This window comes from Pristis pectinata, chromosome 6 (assembly GCF_009764475.1).
Source record: "Pristis pectinata isolate sPriPec2 chromosome 6, sPriPec2.1.pri, whole genome shotgun sequence".
NCBI lineage: Eukaryota > Metazoa > Chordata > Chondrichthyes > Rhinopristiformes > Pristidae > Pristis > Pristis pectinata.
In genome coordinates, this window is record NC_067410.1 from 97,745,125 (window position 1) to 97,767,862 (window position 22,738).

The 22,738-nt window shown below is 40.5% G+C and overlaps 1 protein-coding gene across 1 annotated transcript in view; it reads left to right on the forward strand.

Annotated features, from left to right (window-relative positions):
* Window positions 1-1,310: 1,310 nt before the first annotated feature.
* Window positions 1,311-22,738, forward strand: part of LOC127571463 (arf-GAP domain and FG repeat-containing protein 1-like) — a 47,669-nt gene continuing 26,241 nt past the window's right edge. Inside the window, 6 exon segments of the mRNA XM_052017855.1 lie at window positions 1,311-1,509; window positions 5,815-5,908; window positions 11,205-11,320; window positions 16,093-16,258; window positions 19,208-19,358; window positions 21,408-21,527. Of these exon segments, the coding sequence (XP_051873815.1) occupies window positions 1,349-1,509; window positions 5,815-5,908; window positions 11,205-11,320; window positions 16,093-16,258; window positions 19,208-19,358; window positions 21,408-21,527 (808 nt within the window). The 5' untranslated portion in view covers window positions 1,311-1,348.

Consider the following 22,738-nt stretch of genomic DNA (forward strand, 5'->3'; position numbering starts at 1 on the left):
CCCTTACCCCCTCCCTCCCTCCCCCCCTTACCCCCTCCCTCCCCCCTCCCTCCCTCCCTCCCCCCCTTACCCCCTCCCTCCTCCCCCCCTTACCCCCTCCCTCCCTCCCCCCTTACCCCCTCCCTCCCCCCCTCCCTTACCCCCTCCCTCCCTCCCTTACCCCCCTTACCCCCTCCCTCCCTTACCCCCCTTACCCCCTCCCTCCCTCCCTTACCCCCTCCCTCCCTCCCTTACCCCCTTACCCCCTCCCTCCCTTACCCCCTCCCTCCCTTACCCCCCTTACCCCCTCCCTCCCTCCCTCCCTTACCCCCCTTACCCCCTCCTCCCTTACCCCCCTTACCCCCTCCCTCCCTTACCCCCTCCCTCCCTTACCCCCTTACCCCCTCCCTCCCCTCCCTCACCCCCCTTACCCCCTCCCTCCCTCCCTCACCCCCCTTACCCCCTCCCTCCCTCCCTCACCCCCTTACCCCTCCCTCCCTCCCTCCCTCACCCCCACCCCCTCCCTCCCTCCCTCCCTCCTCACCCCCACCCCCTCCCTCCCTCCCTCCCTCACCCCCACCCCCTCCCTCCCTCCCTCCCTCCCTCCCTCACCCCCACCCCCTCCCTCCCTCCCTCCCTCACCCCCACCCCCTCCCTCCCTCCCTCACCCCCACCCCCTCCCTCCCTCCCTCACCCCCACCCCCTCCCTCCCTCCCTCACCCCCACCCCCCCCTCCCTCACCCCCCTTACCCCCTCCCTCTCCCCCTTACCCCCTCCCTGACCCCCCCCTCTCCCCTTACCCCCTCCCTGACCCCCCCTCTCCCCCTTACCCCCTCCCTGACCCCCCCTCCCCCTTACCCCGACCCCCCCCCCCCTCCCCCTTACCCCGACCCCCCCCCTCTCCCCCTTACCCCCGACCCCCCCCCCTCTCCCCCTTACCCCGACCCCCCCCTCTCCCCCTTACCCCGACCCCCCCCCTCTCCCCCTTACCCCGACCCCCCCCCTCTCCCCCTTACCCCGACCCCCCCCCCTCTCCCCCTTACCCCGACCCCCCCCCTCTCCCCCTTACCCCGACCCCCCCCCCCTCTCCCCCTTACCCCGACCCCCCCCTCTCCCCCTTACCCCGACCCCATACCCCGACCCCCCCCCCCCCTCCCCCTTACCCCGACCCCATACCCCCCCCCTCTCCCCCTTACCCCGACCCCCCCCTCTCCCCCTTACCCCCTCCCCCACTGTTCCCACCCCGGCGGAAGCGGCGTGCCTTTCCGGTTGGGAGTGTGCCCACCCCTAGTCCCTCCCCCGCCTCTGCTGCGCCGCCGCGTCCTCTCCGCTCCTCTGCCCGATCATCCGTCTCCACAGCCCCGTCCCTATGGCAGCCAAGCGAAAGCAGGAGGAGAGGCACCTGAAGCTGCTGCGGGAGATGACAACGCTGCTGCACAACAGGAAATGCTTCGACTGTGACCAGAGAGGCCCGACCTACGCCAACATGACCATCGGCTCCTTCGTCTGCACGTCCTGCAGCGGCATCCTGTGAGTACGAGAGGCCGGAGCGGCCAGGCCTCTCTCCACGCTGTCGGCGGCACAATGCAAAGGGAGGCTGCAGCATCGTAGGGAGGGCGCGGCTGCAGAGGGAATAGGTGAGGGACACTCACCTTGGACCATGGGGCGAGGGCAAGCAGAGTCCCCGGAGACAAGCTTTGGGGATGGTGGGTCCGCAGGGACAAGCTTTGGGGATGGTGGGTCCGCAGGGACAAGCTTTGGGGATGGAGAGAGACATTTGAATGAAAAGAGAATTGAAGGATTGTAGGACGTTGGGAAAGAGCGAGGCAGGGAGGGCAGGAGAAGTCATTTCTGAGGCTGCTGAGAATCCAAACCTCGTGGCACCCCCATTGCATTACACAGAGTATGGAGGGAAAGAAGGTATCCTGCTGGCAAGCAAGGTAAACTCGCCCCCATAGAGTCAAGAAGGTGAATGGATGTCCATGTCGTTGACAGCAGAACACTAGCATTGTGCATAAGGAGATAACGTAGCCTTGAGACCTGGGTACTCTGCATTGCTAGTGGAGGTGCCTGACCACTGACAGAATCTTAAATGTGTGAATTTGGGTAACCTGATTTCTCTTATCATTAATAAGAAGTACCCACAACATGTGGAAGAATGTTGCTGCCATTTTGACTGCTCCATTATCTCTTAAATAGGCCAACTGCATGTCTGACACGCAATACTGCAGGAGCAGAAATTTTCACTAAAGAAATTTTGGGCAGACTAAAGCAATTATCTTGAGGCTCTGTCAAAAACTAATGTCCAGCTGTTGACTCCATCTCTGTCCCCACCAACTGTCTGAAATTGAACTGGACTCTTGTGATAAATTTGAAATCATTCAAAGCCCTGCTGTCCGTGTGTTAACCCGGACTAAGCCCTGTTTGCTAAAAATGCTTGTGCTTGCAAACTTGCATTGGTTCCTGATTTGCCGATGCCCTTGTTTTACATTTCTTACACTTGTTTTTAATTTCGTCTGTGCCTTTGCCCCTATTTTATCTTGGTAACCTCCTTTAGCTCATTAACTCTACAAAACACAGGGCATCTTGAAATTGCCTCAATTTATTAATGGTACAGTGACAGCACCTTTAGTTGCCAAGGCTCTAAGCTCTGGAATTGCCTCCCTAAACCTCTTTGCTTTTTTTCATCCTTTTAAGATGCTCCTTAAAATTTATCTCTGACCAGTCTTTTAGTCCTCTGTACTAATATCCTGCATGGCGTGGTGCCAAATTTCATTTGCTGCAACTCCTGTGAAGTGCCTCTGAATGTTTTGCCATGTTAAAGGGTCATATAAATGTTGTTACATGTGGGCTCTGTAGGAACTAATATATTGCAGGTGGGATACATTTGATAAGAAGTGACAGAATGAACAGGCAGAGCAGTAAGTTGTGGAAAAACTGCATTTTTCAAGCACGGAGTGGGGGTCTGAAATTTGCTGCCTGAAAGACACAAACAATCACAATCAGAGAAATATCTGGGTGAGCTTTTGAAGACCAAATGCTGAGAAGTGGGTTTAACCAAAAATTTATTTTTAGCCAGCATGGACACAATGGGTTAAACAGCTGCCTCTGTGTCATACAAAATACTTCATAAAAATATCCAAGATCATTAAATTATAACCTCATGATATTCTCAGGTACCTCGCAACCAATAATGTACCATAAAGGGGTAGGTCACTATTGTGGGCAGTAGCCAGGCACACACAGAAATAGAGCATTTACAAGTCAATTATGGCCACAATAGGATTGAATATTTGTTACCACCATTTAATAGACACTAGGGGCAATTTACAGTAGTCAGTTAACTTACCAAAGCATATGTTTTTGGGTTGGAATATCCAGCAAAAATCCAGGTGGTCCCAGGGTGAATGTGTAAACTCTGAATAGACAGCACCAGAGGTCAGGATTGAACCAGGGACACTGGAGCTACAAGACAGCGGCTTTTTTCGCTGTACTGCCCTTGTGCCACTGGACTGTCCCAAAATGATCTTAAAATGCAAGAAGCAAGTAAATAACTAAATAAATGTGCAAATACATCAGCCACTTGAAAAAACAAAATGTATTAAATGCACATGCTTTGGTTGAAATGTTAGGGAAGCCAAGGCCAACTGGGCAGATGGTGGAGAAAGTGAGAGAGAGGCATTGAGTACTTAATAAAGAAAAGATTCTTATGAAGCAGCCTGTTTAATTATTGGAGACAGTAGCTTTGTGATGTGGCAGTTGCCAGAGTTAGATGTCAACTGTTTTGATTTACATATGGCTACTTCAGTGGCCTTACTGTTTCTGTTGGCTCTATCTCCAGTTACTGCAATCCAGTTTTGAATCTGATCAAAAAAATTAAAAACATTGGAACACTTTAATCTGTGCTTGCACCGGTGCAAAATTAGCACAGTCTGATATCTAGAGAAGGTACCCAGCATCACTGTGTATGTCTGGCTTATTCTTCATAACAATTCCTTAAATAAAAAACAAAAAGTAGTACGTCTCTGGAGAATACTCCAGTGTAGAATAGAAATGAACTGAATAAAACAGAAAGTGCCAGAATTCATAAAAATAGAAAATAAAACTTCTAGAAATAAGTTATATTCAAAGTCGAATGTGGGGTAGAAGTAATAAAAAATAATCACAATCTGCCTAAAGGCTTACAAAATGGGTGCATAATTAACTCTCTAAAAATGTGCCAATCGTTCAGATGAGGTCATGTTCTATTAAGCTATAACTCGATTCCCAGCAGTGTGAAATATGTAGAAGCTCTTATTATTGGACTTGTATTGATGGGTTTCATAGAATCTCACAGTGTAGTCATTGCTAGGGAAAATCCTGAATAAATGCAGTTCAGCTGTAGCATTAGTGAAACATTAGTATTGAAGAAATAATTGGCACTAAAAGGTAATAGATCAGGGCAGCCTGCTTCTTTGCTGGTGGAGTCTGAAGTCAGGTTAGATCTTTACTCTGCACAATGTCTCAGTAGAGATAGAGGACAAGTCAGCCTTGCACTGGTCCCTGGATGTGTACAGAGCAGGAATCATCCTTAAGGGCAGTTTTCTGTTCCACCATTCTAAGAGATTATGGGCAGTTCCTGTTCATAAATCCTTATATATCCTTGGGTTGAAAAAATATATTGTTCTCTGATTTAAAGTTATTAATTGGGTGAGTATCTGTGTCTCTTCATGAGAGTTAGATTGTGTGAAAAAGTGTTTTCTAACCTCTTCCCTGAATACCGTGGCTCTGATATTAAGATTATGTTCCTCTGTCCCAGGCTCATTGATCAGAATGTTCCTTATCCTCTCAGTTCCTCTTAAAATCCATAAAACTTCTAATTGTCACTACTTAACTTTTGATATTCTGGAGAAATAATATCTGTATAACCTCATCATAATTTAATCCTTAAGAGGCCTGGTCAAATTTTGATGTACCCCAGTTCTTCCAAGGCCAGTATTTTTTAGGATGCAGTGCCCAGGACTAAATATAGTACTTTACCATGGTCTAATTGGTGTTTCCTACTGCTGCAACAAAGCTTTCTTTTATTTTCTAACACTCTAACCGAGGCTCACATTCTGTTGGCCCTCTTGATTATCCGTTTGCACAAGCATGAGTGGAGCCTGAGGATGATGTGAACTTAAAGTGGACTCCAATCTGCCCTAGTGCTTCAGTGGAGTGTGATAACAAAACAGTGATAACATTGATGCTGAAGGAATTAGTTCCATTATCATTTTTAATTATAATTTTAAAACAATCTTTGATGTTAGCCTCCTTGGTAAGGCTGCCATTTATTGACAAGTTCTGGTGGACTATGAGCCACCCTAGTCCATATTTGAAGTGGGTTCATACAATTGAGTGACCTACTACCTTTAATAGGTAGTTGTGGGTCGAACTGGAGACAAATATTGGCCACTCAAGGTTGAACATTAACAAATTTATTCCTGATGGATATTTTGAGCCCATTTGGGCTTTTACAACAGTCCGGTTTTAAACAGGACATGCTGTGAGCACACTAATTCTACACGGAAGCATTAAATGCTGATGGTCAAAAGTATATGTGTAAGTAGAGAGAAGAAGATGGATTTGTCTTTCTGATAGGTGAGAAGAATCCCCCAAATCTTAATTCCTTTATCCTTTCCTATCTACCACTCAGTGTTTCCATGGGAGAATGAAAATGATTAATGAAATGATGCATTATAATTTACAAAACATAACGTACCTACATATGAAAGGTGTAGTTTACACATTAGTTAAAATCAAGCATTTCTGCACAAATTGTAATAGCAGCAAATCAATTTTGCTTTAAATCTTTAGACGAGGGCTGAATCCTCCGCATAGAGTCAAGTCAATCTCCATGACCACTTTCACGTTGCAAGAAATTGAATTTCTGAGAACACATGGTAATGAGGTAAGTGTGATTAAGAATTTGTTCGAATTTATTTATTTTGTTTAATGAGTTGACCAAGATTTGACATAATTTCAGTGTCTTTCACCTCACAGTTTGGGTCTTAATCTCTTGGATGAAATGACATACAATTTCCCTTGGCAATCTTCAGAAATGCTTTGAGCTCCTTGGGTTTATTGGCAAGGGGTGATATTTGAGGTCATTTCAGTTGTGCTGGCCATGAGAATGCTGCAAAAACCAAGGTTGTCCTCTGGATTAATCATTTTGGAAAGGCTTCCAGCTCGAACATCACCTTACTGGATCCTTCTTGGCATTGAGTGTGTTCAAACAATTCACATTTTGGACCACCTCGCTACCATGAGCAATCCTTTTCCTCACCTAGTTCTTCTACTTCAAGTAAAATTGTTATGAATGAGAACTCTGGCAATTAAATTCTCTGCTGTATAAACCAGAAGGCCACGTGTCCTATCATGCTGACAGAAACATAACCCTGGGATCTTCCTAAAAGTGTGACTTGCCCATTTGCTAAGCCAACTCGTTGAACCAGCTTCTTTTGAGGAAAAATATTGTGTAAATACTCTTCTTGCCTTCTCAATCACATAGTCCATGTTGGAATTGGAATTGTTGCTGATCAACTGAAGGCAGGAATTTACAACACCTAGTTGGAGTCTGTGCATTTCTGCTTGGGGTTTGCAACTGCTGTATTCTTGTTGCATCAAAGTGAGCTTTGCTACTGCTACATGAATTATTTAGGAGCATGAGTGTGCTCAGCCAAAAAATTGTGAAAGCTAGAACAGAAATGAAAGAGCTGCTGCAAAATTTAAAGGGAAAAAAACAAAGATGTATTTCATATGGTTCCTTCTCATCTCCATTGAGTAATATTATTTGCACTAATGTTTTGCCTTTCTCTGCCATGTATGAATGCCATGTAGTTAGTTCTCTGCTGTTGGAGCACAATATGTCTAAAACAGATGCACAAATTTTGTTCCGCATATACCATAGACATGCTCAATGAATCAAGCAATAATTCCAACGTTTCAGTTGCTACCTAATGGAAGTGCAGTCTTACTCCAAACAGAAGAATGGGATATTGAATCCTTTTGCAGCTGTGATCGGAGCCTGTGTTCTTATTGCGTAGTGGGAATTGCTGTATGTTAATGAGCACCATTTTAAAACTTGCCATCTCTGGAAAATTAGCCCAAGAAATTGCTGATGCGATGTCACTGACCTTAACCCTTCTTAGCAAATTTTGATTCAGACATTGGGCTCAAAAGATGTCGTTGACACGTGCTGTCAGTCTGATCTATTGTTGTAAATTTCAGGCTATGATTGTATATTTAAGGTAAAAAAAAATTACTAAAGTTTGTTGCCAAGTAAAAGGTTGAATTGATCTATTAGCTAACTGTACAAAATTTAATGAAGCTTCAAATTTTAATATGTTCACATACAGCTTCCTGTCTCTGAATGCCTTTCACACCCCCATTGCTTTTTGCCGTTGACTTGATCTTAATCTTTTGTCAGTAACATATTTTACTGATGGTGTCAGATGGTTTCTTTGTGGTCTGTGCTGTGGAGTTTTGAACTCTTACAACAAATTTAAATTAATTTTCCCATCACCTACATATATTTCAAGTCTTCGATTCTTGGCATTCCCATCTAGAGGCAACAGTACAAGAAACAGTAGCCTAGGCAGTATCTGTGGAGAAAGAAACAGTCGATCTGACATTTCCATAGAACTGGAAAAATAATGAGGCTTGAGCAAGCGAGGAGGAGAAGAGAGAGCAAATACCTGAGCAAAGATGTAAAGCGGGAGGGATTCAATGACACAAAAAAATGATGATGCAAGGAAAAAGGGGTAAGGTAATGGAAAAAGACTTAGATCTAGACCCATCATTTGTTTCTCTCCTCGTCACATTGTTACTCACAAGCCTTGCACTATCATTTGCCAGGATGAGGGAGGAGCATTAAGTTAAATTGTGGCAAGCATCTTGTTCCACAGCTTTTTACTGATCATTCTTGCAGTAAACTGTATTTAATCATCTTGTATCAGTTCCTTATGGAGCACTTTATAACCTGTGACCTTGTACCACTTAGGTTCAGCCCAGGAGTGCCTTGTGTCTTGCTTCTAGTACCATTTACCTTTGAATATCCTGTAAGTGAGTCGTGCTATAGCTATTACCAAATACTATATTCTACTCTATTGTACCAATCCACATTGGAGCATACAAGTGTCCTTGTCTTCTGTATCCATATCTTGGAGGCAGAATCCAAAATTATTCTTGCATATTATTTTGTGTTTGTACAGATACAAATCTGTATCTGTAAAAACACAAACTAATAATGTAAGAATTATTAGATCTTACATACTGTTTGTAGTACTACAAACATTAGTACTAATTTACTGCTAGTTGTAGTACGATTAGTACTAATAATAGTACTGACTACCATGTACTGCTTTGTACTTTGTTTCATCAATTTTATTGATGATCGTGTTAATGATGCATTCAGAATTTTAGATAAATGCTTGAAGTGACTTTTGTTTAGGTAGCAGGTAAAATATTAACAAAGTGTTGAGAAGAACTAGGTCATGATTTTATAGGAAATTGACAACTTTGTTCCAGAATAAATGTTTTGGAAACTACAGAATAAATTAATGTATGGTAAATGGTCTCTGCAGATTAAACTAGGCAATAATTAAAGATCACAGATCAAAAATGGGTTTAATTTTTTAAAAAATCTCTTAAACTTGAATTATTTATCTATTATGTGCAATTTCTTTTGAATATCACTAAGCCTTGTACTGCCTCCTCTTCTCCACATTCATTATCTTATTTGTAACAGAAGTGACCTGAGATCCCTAAAGTCTTACTTAAACTATTGACTTAGTTTAGGAATTTATCTTTTTAACTTACCCCTCACTTCTGTATTAACTACATAACTTTGTTTTCTGTTTCAACACAGTAGAGCAAAGATTTTCACCTTAGCCAGTAATTTATAAGAACAAGCTTCTTCCTATATATCAATGGCAGAAACCTGTTCACTGTACTGTGTCATAGGATCATATTTTTCAATTGGATTTTGAATATCTGTCCTTACAGTTCTCTCAATTCTGCATATGCTTTCAGAACTCAGACTGTCCTGTGACAAAGATTAAGATTTATACTTAAATGAATTCTTGGAAGCGAAGTTTGCTGCAGAATCAAGCAACATAAAGTCATATTTCAGAACTGTTATACTTTTAATCAAATTTAATGCAAATTGTTGAATGGCAGAGTTCAGATGAGTTGTATACTTTAATTTCTTCAATAGTCCTGCCTTTATTATTAGTTGAACAATTATTTCATTATTTCAGGAGGAGCAGAGAAATGTAAAATAATATTGACAATGAGATAGTTGACAGATTAGTCTGATTTGCATTCTGGAAGAATTGCATTTAACCAGGGGCAGGGTTGCAAAATTCAAAGTTCTTCCAGTTGCATCTTCATCATTTTCAGTTTTGATAAATATTTGGATGTTGTGTGATTGATAAAAGCAGATAATGCTGGAGCTAAGCATCTGTGAAGAGGAAAGATGCCAAGTTTCAGCTTGGCTTTGTGATACTGCTGTATCAAAGGTTATGGATTCAAGGCTCTCCAGGATTTGAGTCTCTGCTCGGCTGATGCTTCAAACCTGTACTTGTGCTGTGTTATGTATGAAGTGTTAAAGTTGGATGCAAGATTCACAGTATTATTCAAAGAAGAGTGGGAAGTTTTACATGCACAGATTACCATGTGTTACCAAAACAGTATCACCAAAAATCCCAGATTAATTGAGTCATTTATCTCAATCCTGTGTGTGGGATATTGCTGAGAGAAAATTGCTCTTGCATTTCCCCACTTACCTATAAATGCTACATATCAAAAGCATTTATTTAATTGTACCAAAATTAGATGGCTAAGTGATATCAAAGATACTATATAAAGACAAGTTTGTTCTTCTGATGTTTAATATCTACAGAACTGTTGTGTTTTGTATCCTGCTTCTGGCCATAAAGTAATTATGGGCAAAGAGATTAAAAATTGTTCCGGTTTTATAATTTGTGCTGACAGAATACTTGGAGTAATAGCTCCTAAATTGTATTTAATTAATGGGTTACAAGAAGAATTTAAAGTGATAGAAGATCATCAAAACTCCAGGCCTTTGGCTGCTCTACTCTGTTGCTATTAAAAGATTAATGGGGTCCCAGACTAGAAAGAGATCTTGGTTTCTTTGAAAATCCTCTACTTTAATGCATGCTCAGTAATCTTCCACTGCAAATAATTCCTGTTATTTGAATAATTCCTAGAATTGTGTGTTTCCTCCTCAATAACGTCTTGCGAGCACACTTGTAACATGTGTGCCTCCAAATTAATTGATGACATAGAAAGCTTTAGCCCAGAAGTGAAAACTAGCTCACTGGTGAACTGAAGAATTCGATGAAATGTGAAAACAGGTAGCTAGTAATGCCATCTGTAACAGTATGTGGGAGGGTCAGTTCAGGGTAATGCACTGAATATATGTAGCCAACATCTGATCCAAAATGTTAATGTTTCCTGTAGAATAAACTATAGATTATTTTTCTACGCACATTCTGATCCTGGTTGGTTCTGGACAGAAATCGAAAATGCCACAAAAATTATGTTGGGCTTTGCACTCTGTGCGGTACACTCTGAGTCTATCCACTGCAGAGCAAATACCCTCTGGAAAGTCTAAATATTATGGACTGTCCCAATGAATTCCTCTGTTCTGAGTACACAAGATCTGTCTTTTTTGAGGAAAATCACTCTAAAAATGCTCTGATTAATAAAGATGTGGCAGCTAACTATAATGTATTTTCTCCTTTGGTGAAGTACAATATCTGACTGGTACTAGATATAATGAGGCGTATAGGTTTAAAAAAAAAGCAATATGTAGCCCAGTCCTGGGTACCCATGTGATCCAAGTGTCTTCCACGTTCACCTTGTCTGTTACATGAGAGGCAAATAAAATGCACAAAATATAGCAATTCATTGGTTGTGTAGAGAATCTGGCCAGGATGTAATACATTCTTGTCTCTTACCTACTTAACTTATGACTTATGCATTTTGATTTTTATGGTGATTCACACGTTGCTGTTTGTATAGCCAATAAAATGAAGCTTTAAAAAGCACCATGAAATGTACTTTTAGATGCAAAATGTTCTGCCTGATGGTAGCTATGTTTGGATCCTAGTTCATTTGCCCCTATAAATTCTCTCTTTGATATGTTTACCAAGATGATATTTCTGTCTTCTTTTGTTTAGGTGTGTAAACAGATTTGGCTTGGATTGTATGATGAAAGATCATCAGTTTATCCCGATTTCAGAGATCCTCAGAAAGTCAAAGATTTCCTGCAGGAAAAATATGAGAAGAAAAGATGGTAAATGTTAAATCTCTGCGTGTTCACATGGGTATTGGTTAAACGGTGATGTGTGCCAGTCTCTGGTTAGTCAGTGTTCATTTATCAGGCCTTGGCTCAGTTCTGTATGGAAGGTCTGAGTGTGTTTCTGTTAATGCCATGAGGCTGTGTATCGATAACATTGGGAAGTAGAGCGTGGAAGCTCAGTTGCCTGGATGGGATGATGCAAGTGAGGAAGATAGCACATTGCTTATTGCTACATGGGAACAGGTGTGAAACAAGGAAACAGTACGTATGAGATATTTTGGGGTTTGTGAAGTGCGATGGACAAACGTATAAATGTTTGTGGAAGCGCACAGGGAACGGACAAATGTGTGGTGAAGTGTGCAGCATGAAAGGGGATGATAAACAGAAGGTCATGGAAGACGAAAAGGAGGTACTGAAGTCAGGTTGATATATGAACAAAGTAGCCAAGTTGTAGGAATGCTGTGAATTCTTTTCTATGAAGGTCTCCTGATAATGAAAACATACTTTGTAGAGTGTCATTCTTTGAAAATTAGTAGCCTTGTGGGGAAATAATCTGATTATACCTCAATATAGTATGCATTGCTGATTTACTTAGGATTCCTACAGCTGTTATAACTGGATCATAAGTATTATTTTATTAAATTCTTCAAAAAGTCAAAGATTCTAACCCAGAATCCTTTAACTTTAGGACAAGTCCAAAACAGATGACCAAAAGTACCTTGGCTTTCAGCACAGCTCCACAGGTACCACTTTGTCATAATCCCACTTTCATTACTCTAATGGGTGTGACGGAAGCATTATTAAGAATCTTAAAATGGAATAACTAGAAGTGATCATAATTGTTACTAATAAATGCTTTTGCATAATGTTCTACAAATCATAATCAATCTTTGTCTGTTGATCCTTTGCACACTTTCAAAACTGATTACAATCTTTGTAATTGGACGACGAAGAATTGTTGTTTTGGAAGTTGGGAATAGGAAAGAATTGTATATCCAGAAGAGGAAAAACTATGATGCTGGAGGAACTCAGCAGCCCAGGCAACATCCGTGGAGAAAAGCAGGCGGTCGACATTTCGGGTCGGGACCCTTCAGGACTGAAGATAGGAAAAGGGGAAGCCCAATATATAGGAGGAAAAAACAGAGCAGTGATAGGTGGACAAAAGGGGGGAGGTGGGGTGGGCACAAAGTGGTGATAGGTAGATACTGTTAAGATATAGTGATAGGCAGGTGCGGGGGAAGGGGGGAGAACAGATCCACCGGGCGATAGGTCAAAGGTAAGGAGGAAAAAAGGATAGAAAAAAGAGAGGCTTGGAAAAGGAAGAAAAGAGGAGGCATGGTTTGGGGGGGGTGGTGGGGTTGTGAGGATTACTTAGTTGGAGAATTCAATGTTCATGCGTTAAGCTGCAAGGTTTCAAGATGGAAAATGAGCTGCTGTTCCTCCAGTTTACACTTGGACTTCTGGCAGTGGAGGATTACAAGCGCAAACTGGAGGAGGAGTCTGAGATGGAGTGGGCAGGGGAGTTGAAGTGACTGGCAATGGGGAGATGCAGATCGCGGTTACGGATGGAGTGCAGGTGTTCTGCGAAACGGTCACCTAGTCTGCGTTTGGTCTCGCCAATGTAGAGTAGGCCACATTGAAGAAGGGTCCTGACCTGAAACGTTGATCACCTGCTTTTCTCCATGGATGCTGCCTGGCCTGCTGAGTTCCTCCGGCATCATAGTGTTTTTCTTCTGGATATACATTTCTTTCCTATTCCCAATTTCCAAAACATCAATTCTTCATCATGTCCAATTACAAAGACTGTCATAGTTTTGAAAGTGTGCAAAGAATCAACAGGCAAAGATTGTTTGTGATTTGTGGCCTCCTCTACATTGGCAAGACCAAACACAGACTAGGTGACCATTTTGCAGAACTCCTGCGCTCCGTCCGTAACCGCGATCTGCATCTCCCCGTTGCCAGTCACTTCAACTCCCCCTCCCACTCCATCACAGATATGTCAGTCCTCTGCCTCCTCCACTGCCAGAAGTCCAAGTGCAAATTGGAGGAACAGCACCTCATTTTCCATCTTGGAACCTTGCAGCCTAATGGCATGAACATTGAATTCTCCCACTTTAAGTAATCCCCACAACCCACCCCCACACCCATCCCCAATCATACCTCTTCTTTTCTTCCCTTTCCTCGCCTATCTTTTTCCACCCTTTTTTTCCTCCTTACCTTTGACCCATCCCCAATGGATCTGCTCTCCCCTCTTCGTCTGCACCTGCCTATCACTATCTCATACCTGCACCTACCTATCACCACCTTGCACCCACCCTGCCTCCCCTCTTTTGTCCATCTATCACTGCTCTGCTTTTCCCCCCTATATATTGGGCTTCCCCTTTTCCTATCTTCAGTTCTGAAGAAGAATCCTGACCTGAAACATGGACCGCCTGCTTTTCTCCACGGATGCTGCCTGGCCTGCTGAGTTCTTCCAGCATCATGGTGTTTTTCTTCTAGATATTCCAACATCTGCAGTCCTTTGTTTCTCATGTATATCTAGAAGATATGTTGCAATTGGATTGGTCAGGATTGTTACTAGGTAGGCAAGTTCGTTGTTAATTGGTTATTTGTGATATTTAATTTAAAAAAAAGATATCTAGAGAATTATGATTATTTCCGAGGTCAGCTTTGCTAATATTTCTCAATAATATCAGTATCAGGGTTCCAGGTTTCACTGAATTGTTTTTCTCTTCAGTGCATAAGATCGAATCTCAGAGGAGTGTTGGGGGAACACACTCTTGTAGTGGGAAAGTTGTCTTCCCAAGGACCCATTTGTATATCATGAATAAAGGGTTGTGTTCTTGTTCTTGAATGAGCACTTCAGTCTGTATATTAGGAAGAGAATTGATGAAGCCAATAAAAGAGGATGTAAGGGTGCAGCATGCAGGAGAAGTCTTGCTATGTAAGATCAACTGGCCAAAAGTTGGCATGGGCAGTGTTGGTGGGCACCTGACAGGTAATGGGGAATGTACACGCTTCAATTCTGTATGGTGAGAAATTATCACATCTGATTTTGAAATGGCGTTTCCTCTCGCTTTTCCATAGAGAAGTCATTGTAAACGTATTGTTAAAATATCAGTATTAGTATAACTAATCACATTATAAAAAGAAAAAAGGTAAGACTCAAACTTAGTCCATTGAATCTTGCATGCAAGACCTTTGAGACTTCTTGTATTGTAAAGGTTCTAATTCCCTGCTTCAAATTGAAGTTGGGATATGTATTTGTCTATTTTTTAATATTGAATATTTCCACTGAGGTTCATCCATTTACAGCACCAGGTAACAGCTCGTTCCATGCAGTAGCAACTCTTGAGACTTTATGACCCTGTGTAAATACTGCACTAGCCATATTCACTGAAGGACCCTTCATAACTATTTAATATGAGCCAGAAGAACATAAAAAGAAAATTGCTGACTCCTATATCCTAGCCTAACTCCCCACCCATTCAGTCTTGATCTGCAGAATCAAGTTTGGTGGTATGTATTTATAATGTGCCTCTTAGTCAATGAGTAAATCATGTGGCCTTCCCTGGCGGCAAGCAGGGAGTTTGCTTGAAATGTGCATTTGCTCACCCAAAGGAATGAATTGATTAGTTTGGTTCGAAGTTTCAAAGGATGCTATTGAATTCTATGAGGCTCTATCTTTGGCTGTTGATTTAAAGTGCTTATCCACGTGATACATGGCAGGAAAATCTTAAAAAGTTCACGTCAGTTGTCAGTGATAATAAATCTGATTCTGATACTTTGTCATATAAATGAGTCTGGATCAGCAAGATGGAAATAACTTCTGTTTTCACTTCATGCAAGTGTACAGATTGAAGTTTACTGTGCCCAGGCTCTATCTAGATTTGTAGATCCAAGATTTGTTCACCTTTATGATGGTGACATAATATGGTCACTGGGGTTCAAAGAAAAAATGCAGACAAGAAAAATGGGAGTATAACTCCAGAACTTAGGATTGCTTCTGTAGCTTATTAAAAGAGGGGAAAGCTTCGAGTAGTTATTGAGAATTGAAAAATGCATTTTTGATCAAATGTAGAATCTGTTGTCATGATTATAATTAATCAGAGGAGAGTGATTACTTCTGTAATGCAATCAAAATAATTGTGGCTCTGTTAAAGCTATTCCTTGAAAATGCCATATTCTGAATCTTGTAGTATACCCATCCTTTCCTCCTGTGTTAACTGGACAGTTCTATTTCCCTCCTAGAGATGGCACTGAAAAATGCCCATAGATGTACTTCTGGGATTTAATGTACAAAAGATCCCATTTTTAAAGACTGGGTTTACAACCATTTTTTTAAATGTCTTTCTCTTTGAAATGTTAGTTTAGTTCAGAATTTCATGTTTATATAAAATTTGTATTAAGTATGTTATTTGGTCAAAATCACATTTTGACCTTGTGTTTCTGTAAGCCTTATTTTAGCCTGAATTGATGGAAATGCTGGCATTTGTTGTCCATCCCTACTAACTAAAGAGGCAGTTATATGTCAGCCACATTGGTAGTTTGGAGTCGTGTTTGGACCAGAAGTGGAAATTACATAGTCTCACTGCTAGAATAAGTATGGAAAGGCCCCACAGTATCAGTGTTGCCTGGCTACTGCTCTGATTTACTGTGGCAGCACCGATGTTCCTTTGATACAGCGTTAATCTTTTAATGAGCAACACTGCTCTGACCAGTGCTTTGTTCCATCATGATTCATTCTATGCATCGTTCTCTACTAGGTTTGTGCCAGCAGAACGAGCCTGGGCAGTGGCAGCAGCCCATGCATCTATTTCGGGTTCCTCAGCTAGCAGCGCAAGTAGCACTCCAGAAGTCAAACCAGTAAAGTCACAAATCTCTGACACCACACCAGCGCTTCCTTTGAATAAAGGAACACCACCCAAGTAAGTAAAGACATGCATTTGAATCAAACTTATCGCGTTTCTCATTATGTGACTTACTTTGAATGACCTATTATTATCCGTTGATGTTACAGCAAGAAGTGATTAATTAACCCTTTGTTGATTGTGAAAGGAATGGATGGAATTGGTACATTTTCAATATACCAAGAAATCTATAGTTTCTACTTCAGGTGCAACTGACAATCTAAGTGCAACCTGTGTGCAGAATTTCTTAGTTTTCCTGCATTATGATTGAAGTTTCTGCTTGAGCTAATTTGCATAGTTGCATGCCAAATCTTTAATGTATTTTTCTTCTGTTCTCTGTACATTAGGGATAGTAGCAGTAAATAAAGTTAATCCATTTTAACAACTGTATTTAGACAACGCTAATTGTTTTTGTAAATTGAATAATTTATTTGTTTAAATATAATGCTGCGTGTACATTGCACCAAAAACAAACATAACTTGAAAAGATTTCTTGAAACTTGCAATGACCACAACTGGCAGAACTGTACCAAACTATTAAGTTAACAAAGCAGTGAGCCCAGTTTTACCATGTTTTTTAAACCAGCAGAAATGATGGTGCTTGACACAACTTGAGTATAAAATTCTTCGAGTTATTTTTCTGTGGCTTGGGATTTAAGGTAAAATTAAACACATGGAAATTCTACTGTAGATCTTCTAACATTTACTTACAGACATATGGACCTCAGCTTAATATGATCTAAGGTTTCATACTTTCACAATGTGGTGCCTCTCAGTGCTGGACTGGAGCATCAATCAGGATTACAAAGTCAGCTCCCTGAGAGGTACTTGAATGTACAACATCTTAACAGACGGCTGTCCACCATGAATCAGGAATATTCTAAAATGCAATTTGCTGGCATGAAATTTCTTTAGTGGTTTGTTAAAGCTATGATTGGACATGGTTCTTTTATGAGAAATTACTTGCATGTATTTTTGACTGCAGCTTGTGAAATTGGCTTCCACCTTGCCCACACTCTTGTTGTGAAGCCTCTTTGATACAAAATCAATTACCAGTAGATTTTTGATACCTGAAACAAAAATGTAGGAAATGTTCAGAAATTCAGACAAGGTCAGAGGCAATGTTTCAAGTTGATGAGCTTTCTTCAAAATCTTGGGTGTAATACTTCCAACCTCTCTGTTTACACTGTTAACTCTTGGAATGTAGCTGAAAATCCACAATTTTCAGTTTTGATCCAAAGTCATTGACCCAAAATGTTACATTTTCCTCTTTTACAGATATACCTGACCTACTTAGTTATTCCAGCATTTTCTACTTTTATATTTAATGATCTTCTAAAATGAGTAATTAAGCCATTTCTTTTCTACAGTTTGGCATTAAAATAGCATAGTGATTCTATGCATTAATATAAGTAAGTTGCAATTTATTGGCCAACACTAAATACATTCCCCTTCATGAAGTGAAAAATGTTGAATGGAAAATGATCCAGCGATTGGAAAATAAACCATTTGCAACATAAAGTTTTAATTTCACGGAGGCTCAAGTGCCAGATGATGCAAGGGTAATTATTAAGACAAGTATAATTTGTGCAGAACCACCTTTTTGCTCTTTTCAACACAAATGCACAATCTTTTCAGTCCTTAAAGCCGTGACTACACAGGGTTCACTTACGAAACAAAAATCTTGCAAGTAATTCTGATGAAGCCTGGAGTCTGTTTGTTGTATTGTACTGAGAGGTTTGAAGTAACAGTGCTCCCTGCAGGATGTGAAAATGGCAGGTATTACTTTTGTATTATTAGCTATCAATTTACGTGGAATGGTATAACCCTGCAACTTCACTGCACCAAGTGTTACACTAGTGACAATCTCCAAATAAATTACTGCCCCTAGTATATTAACAATTGTTTCACAGCACTCATGATTTTGTTTAGTTCAGCTGGAGTTAACACTAGTTGACGTTAACCAGCGTTTACATAGTTACTGTTATGATCTGGAGCTCACTGCCTGTAAGAGTGATATGAACTGTCTGTCTAACCTCTTAAAAGAGATTTGGTTAGAAATTCAAGGGGAAAATAATTTGTAAGGCTGTAGGGAAAAAGGCAAAATTGGACTGACCAGATTGTTATTTTAAGAGCTAGTGTGGACTCATTCGGCTAAATGGCTGCCTTGTCTTGTATTGATTCAATGACTTAGAATCTCTTATGCTAGTATGGTTATACAATGCTGAATATTTCTGATGAGAGTTATACTATTTGCCTGGGAAGATAAGTGGTATAGAATCTTCTGAGGGACTCAGAAAAGGCAGACGTGTTCAGATAATAGTACAGTGTCAAGTAAAAATAAAGCCATCTGGTCTCATTTCATCAACTGTATTAATTATTAAGAATGTTAGAACTGCTGTTTAAAACTACAAAAAGGATGACAAAGGGCTCTTCATTTCTCATTCATTGGATTAGACACCTCAACTGTCTCCCACCAAAATTAATTACTGTTTAAAAACTGCCTGAAATTGTGGCTAATTTCTGGCAAAACTCTGGAAAATTCTGTGATAATTAACCCAGCTTTCGAGATGATGACTGTCAATGAGTTATCATTTAGTGAGCTTAATTAACGCTCATTCCCAATAGAGTAAGGAAGTGAGTTGATATTCTCTTTTAAAAAAAAAATTCCCGACCTCACTATCTTCCTTGGAAGACCCCTTATTAAGAGCTTTGTATTTCTTTGGCCATATCCTTTCCCAACTCCTTGCCTTATGCAGCCAACCCATCCTCAGCTCGTTGTTCACTGACATTGTCAATGACTCTCTTTATGCAGCCTCTATCTTCTACTCTTCACACTGCCAGCCCTCATCCTCTCCAGTAGATTCCCATTTGTCATCCTTTGTGCCTTTACTCCCATTACTCGCTAGAGTAAGAACTTGTTGGTTTGCAAGTGAGGTAAATCTAAAATTGAGATCACATTTCCTTGAAGTCTCCAGCAGTGAGTCGCTCCCAGGGATCACAACAGGAGAAGAAAGTGGCTCCATTTGACCTCCTCACTGACCTTGGAGGGGACATTTTCGCTACTCCACAGTCTGCACCTCCATATTTTGCAAACTTTGCACATTTTAACAGTCACACAGGTAAGATGGTGTTTACTGGTTATCTCTTCGTGCTGATGTCACATTTGAGTGATAAAGGTATTTCTTAAGCAAATAACAGTTTGGACTGCAGGAAAACTATATAAAATTTTATTTAAATTGTGCAATCTGAAACAGTGAGCACTAGATGTTATCGGTAACTGTTGACGAGAATATTTAATTACAGATAGATTATTCAAAAAAGCTGGAATAACATGTAATTTAGCAAAGATATCTAAAGGTACTTTGAGCTGGCATGATGCTTGAAGTGGAATATTTAATTTGCGTCTTTTTGGATGAACCTTTTGGTTGCTATAGTATATTACAGTTTTGCTCTTTGCAATGTTTCTTTGAAGTCATCTACCAGTGAGTATATGTAAATAACTTGCATCAAGTCTACAGATCTTTTCAACTAATCTATATCAAAGTTCTTCCTAGCCACCTTCATCTAACTCTATTCCTTCCCTTTAAATGCATGTGGTATTTGTCACATCTACCCTTTGTAGAAGTAAGTTCCACATTCTAGGTTTAAAAAAAAATTCTTTGAATTCCTTTTATTGGATCTATTAGTGACATTAAGTCTTGTTTTAGTCTTTGTCTCACAGAGGAGATACTTCCTCCAAATCTACCCTTGCAGACCTATTCATTTCTTGAAGAGTTTGATTAGGTTAATTCTAACCCTTTCCCAGCCCCATGAATCCACCCTTTTCTTCATGGTTATATGCTCTTAGTTCTGGTATCGTCCCACGTTAACCTTTGCACCTGCTCCATTTCTCCAGATTTTTTCATATATGTATAGTGTGGAAACTAGATCAATATGGGAAGCACAGTTTTTCAGATCTGGTTTAATGTTTAATATGACTCCCTGCTTTTCTTTTCTGTCCCTCTTGAAGCAAGACCCAGTATTTAGTTTATTTTAATGGCCTGAATGTTTTATTTATCTGTCTGTGAAATATGACACAAGACGTGAAATGTGGAATGAGTTTCCTGAATTGGTAAAGACTGATTGAGGTAACCAATGGATGGAAGGTTAGTTTTAGACCAATAGTATGTAGAAAGGACCATGAATAACACTTAAGTGGCACTGCTAATCCTGTCCTCTGGAGAGCTTCTATCCTGTGTTTATACTTAAGATGACTAAAAAATATTCAAACTGCTTTGTGGCATTAGTAAATTGATAGCTTGCATTAAAAGTACAAGTTAAGAGAATGAATGCAATTATATGACACAAAAGGAAAGGAGAGCTTCAATCTCTACTTTGTATAATTAATGGAGTAATGGTGTAGAATATCAGCATGTGTTCTTCCTGATTCCAGAGTTGGTTCACAACCCTGATATTACTTTGATGTTGTGAAATCACAGTGCTGAGTATAGGATCAACAGTCGATCTCCACGAAACTGAAGTTCCACTGTACCGAAGGATTTCCATTAATGGTAATGAAATCCTGAACTGCAAACAGTTTTGCTTTGCAGTCAAGTGTGAATCACTTCCCCCAGTTTTGTGGAAGCTCAATCACTGTCACAGACTCAAAGCCTCAAATCTCAAAATTCTTTGCTTCTAGCACCACTTGCACATTAACATAAATGTAGTCAATATTGGGTAAAGAAAATGCAAACTAAAGGGGCACCTTGATCTAGATAAAGGTAGTTCAGTGCTGGACACTGATGGCAATGTGTTTTTCCAAATATTCTCTTTATTTTCAAGGTACAAATCTGTATGAATTGATACAGGTTTTTAAAACAGGTTAATACTTCAAACAAAACATGTTATTTATAAAGATCATTTTTGATGTGAATAGTGAATCTTGATTAATGATTATTAGAAAATGCCATCTGGCGCAGGGTACACAGTTTATCCCACTTATGAATATTTATGTATCGTTGTCTTGAACAGCCACACCTTCAAAGTAATATATTTGTTGGATGTCTGTCGGCACCTGAGCTTGTGTACGATTTTGTGACATTAATTCATTCCTACGGTGCATGATTTTCATATCTATTAACATTTGGTTTTCTTTTTTCCATTTCTTTTCCTCCATGTTACTGTTCCAGCTTCAAGCTCTATGAATACAGATTTTGCAAACTTTGATGCATTTGGAAGTTGTAATGCTTCTGATAATTTTGGAGGTTTCTCCTCAACAAGTCTGCCATCTTTCCAGTCCAACAGTTCAGGTAGTGATAGCTGTAACTGCCCAGTTTTGCATTTTTAAGTTTTGTGTGTGTGCCAGTATTGACAGATTTCGTTTTCTCACATTTTTCACAATTTTTTCTAATCCATTCTTTTTGGACCCACTCTGTCACATTTAAAGGATGTGTATAATAAACCTATTTAAAATGAATGGTTTAAAAAAAGAGAAGGGTAAAAGAAAATAACTTCAATACCAATAATAACTTGAATTTTATACAGGGCTTTGAATGTGGAAAAACATCTTAAAGCTCATTACAGGAGCTTTCTAAAGCAAAATTTAACAGCAAAGCACATTGTAAAATGTGGACAGATGACCAGAAGCTTGCTCAAAGAAGATTTTAAGAAGCATCGTAGAGGGAGAGGGTTGGAGTGATAGAGGAAAGAGCTCTAGAATTTAGGTTCTAAGCAGCTAAAACCATGAATGCCAGGGTTGGATCAATTAAAATCAGGAATGCACAGGAAATCAGAATTGGAGGAGAACAGATCTTAAAGGGTTCTAGAGCTGAAAAAGGTCACAAAATTGAGGAAGGGTCAAGGCAATGAAAGGGTTGAAGATTTTTAAATCATGATTTTACTGGCTGTGAGCTATTGTAAATTCATATTTTCTTACGACATAGAAGGACATCATTCAGCCCATTGAATCTTTGCCAGCTTTCAGAGCATTCCCAACAATCCCATTTCTCCACTTATTTCTATGTAAGCCACTCACCGTATTGTCCATTAACTCCCCCTCATTCTCCTGCTACCCACCTACGCGATGGCAATTTACAATAATCAATAACTAGCACCTTTGGAATGTGGGAGGAAATGGGAGCAATCTGAGAAAAGCCACATGGTCACAGTGAGAGGATGCAAACTGCACACCTTGGATCAGAATCGAACGTAAGTCACTGGAGCTATGCGGTATAGATTCTAATTGCTGCCATCAATGAGCACGTTGATGGGTACATTTGCAATGTAGTACACAAAGAACAAAAGTTTTCAAGCTCTTAGTTATGGAAGGTGGGAAGCAGGCCTGGAGAGCAATGCAAGAAGTCTAGCAAGAAAAATAAGCTGAAGTAAAGTGACAGTATCAGTGAAGTAAAGTGACAGTATCAGTGAAGTAAAGTGGCGGTATCGGGGGTAATACAGATGAGAGAAAGTGGTTTTGGTGATGGCATTGAATGTCAAAGATTTCGAATGATCTGTTTAGCCT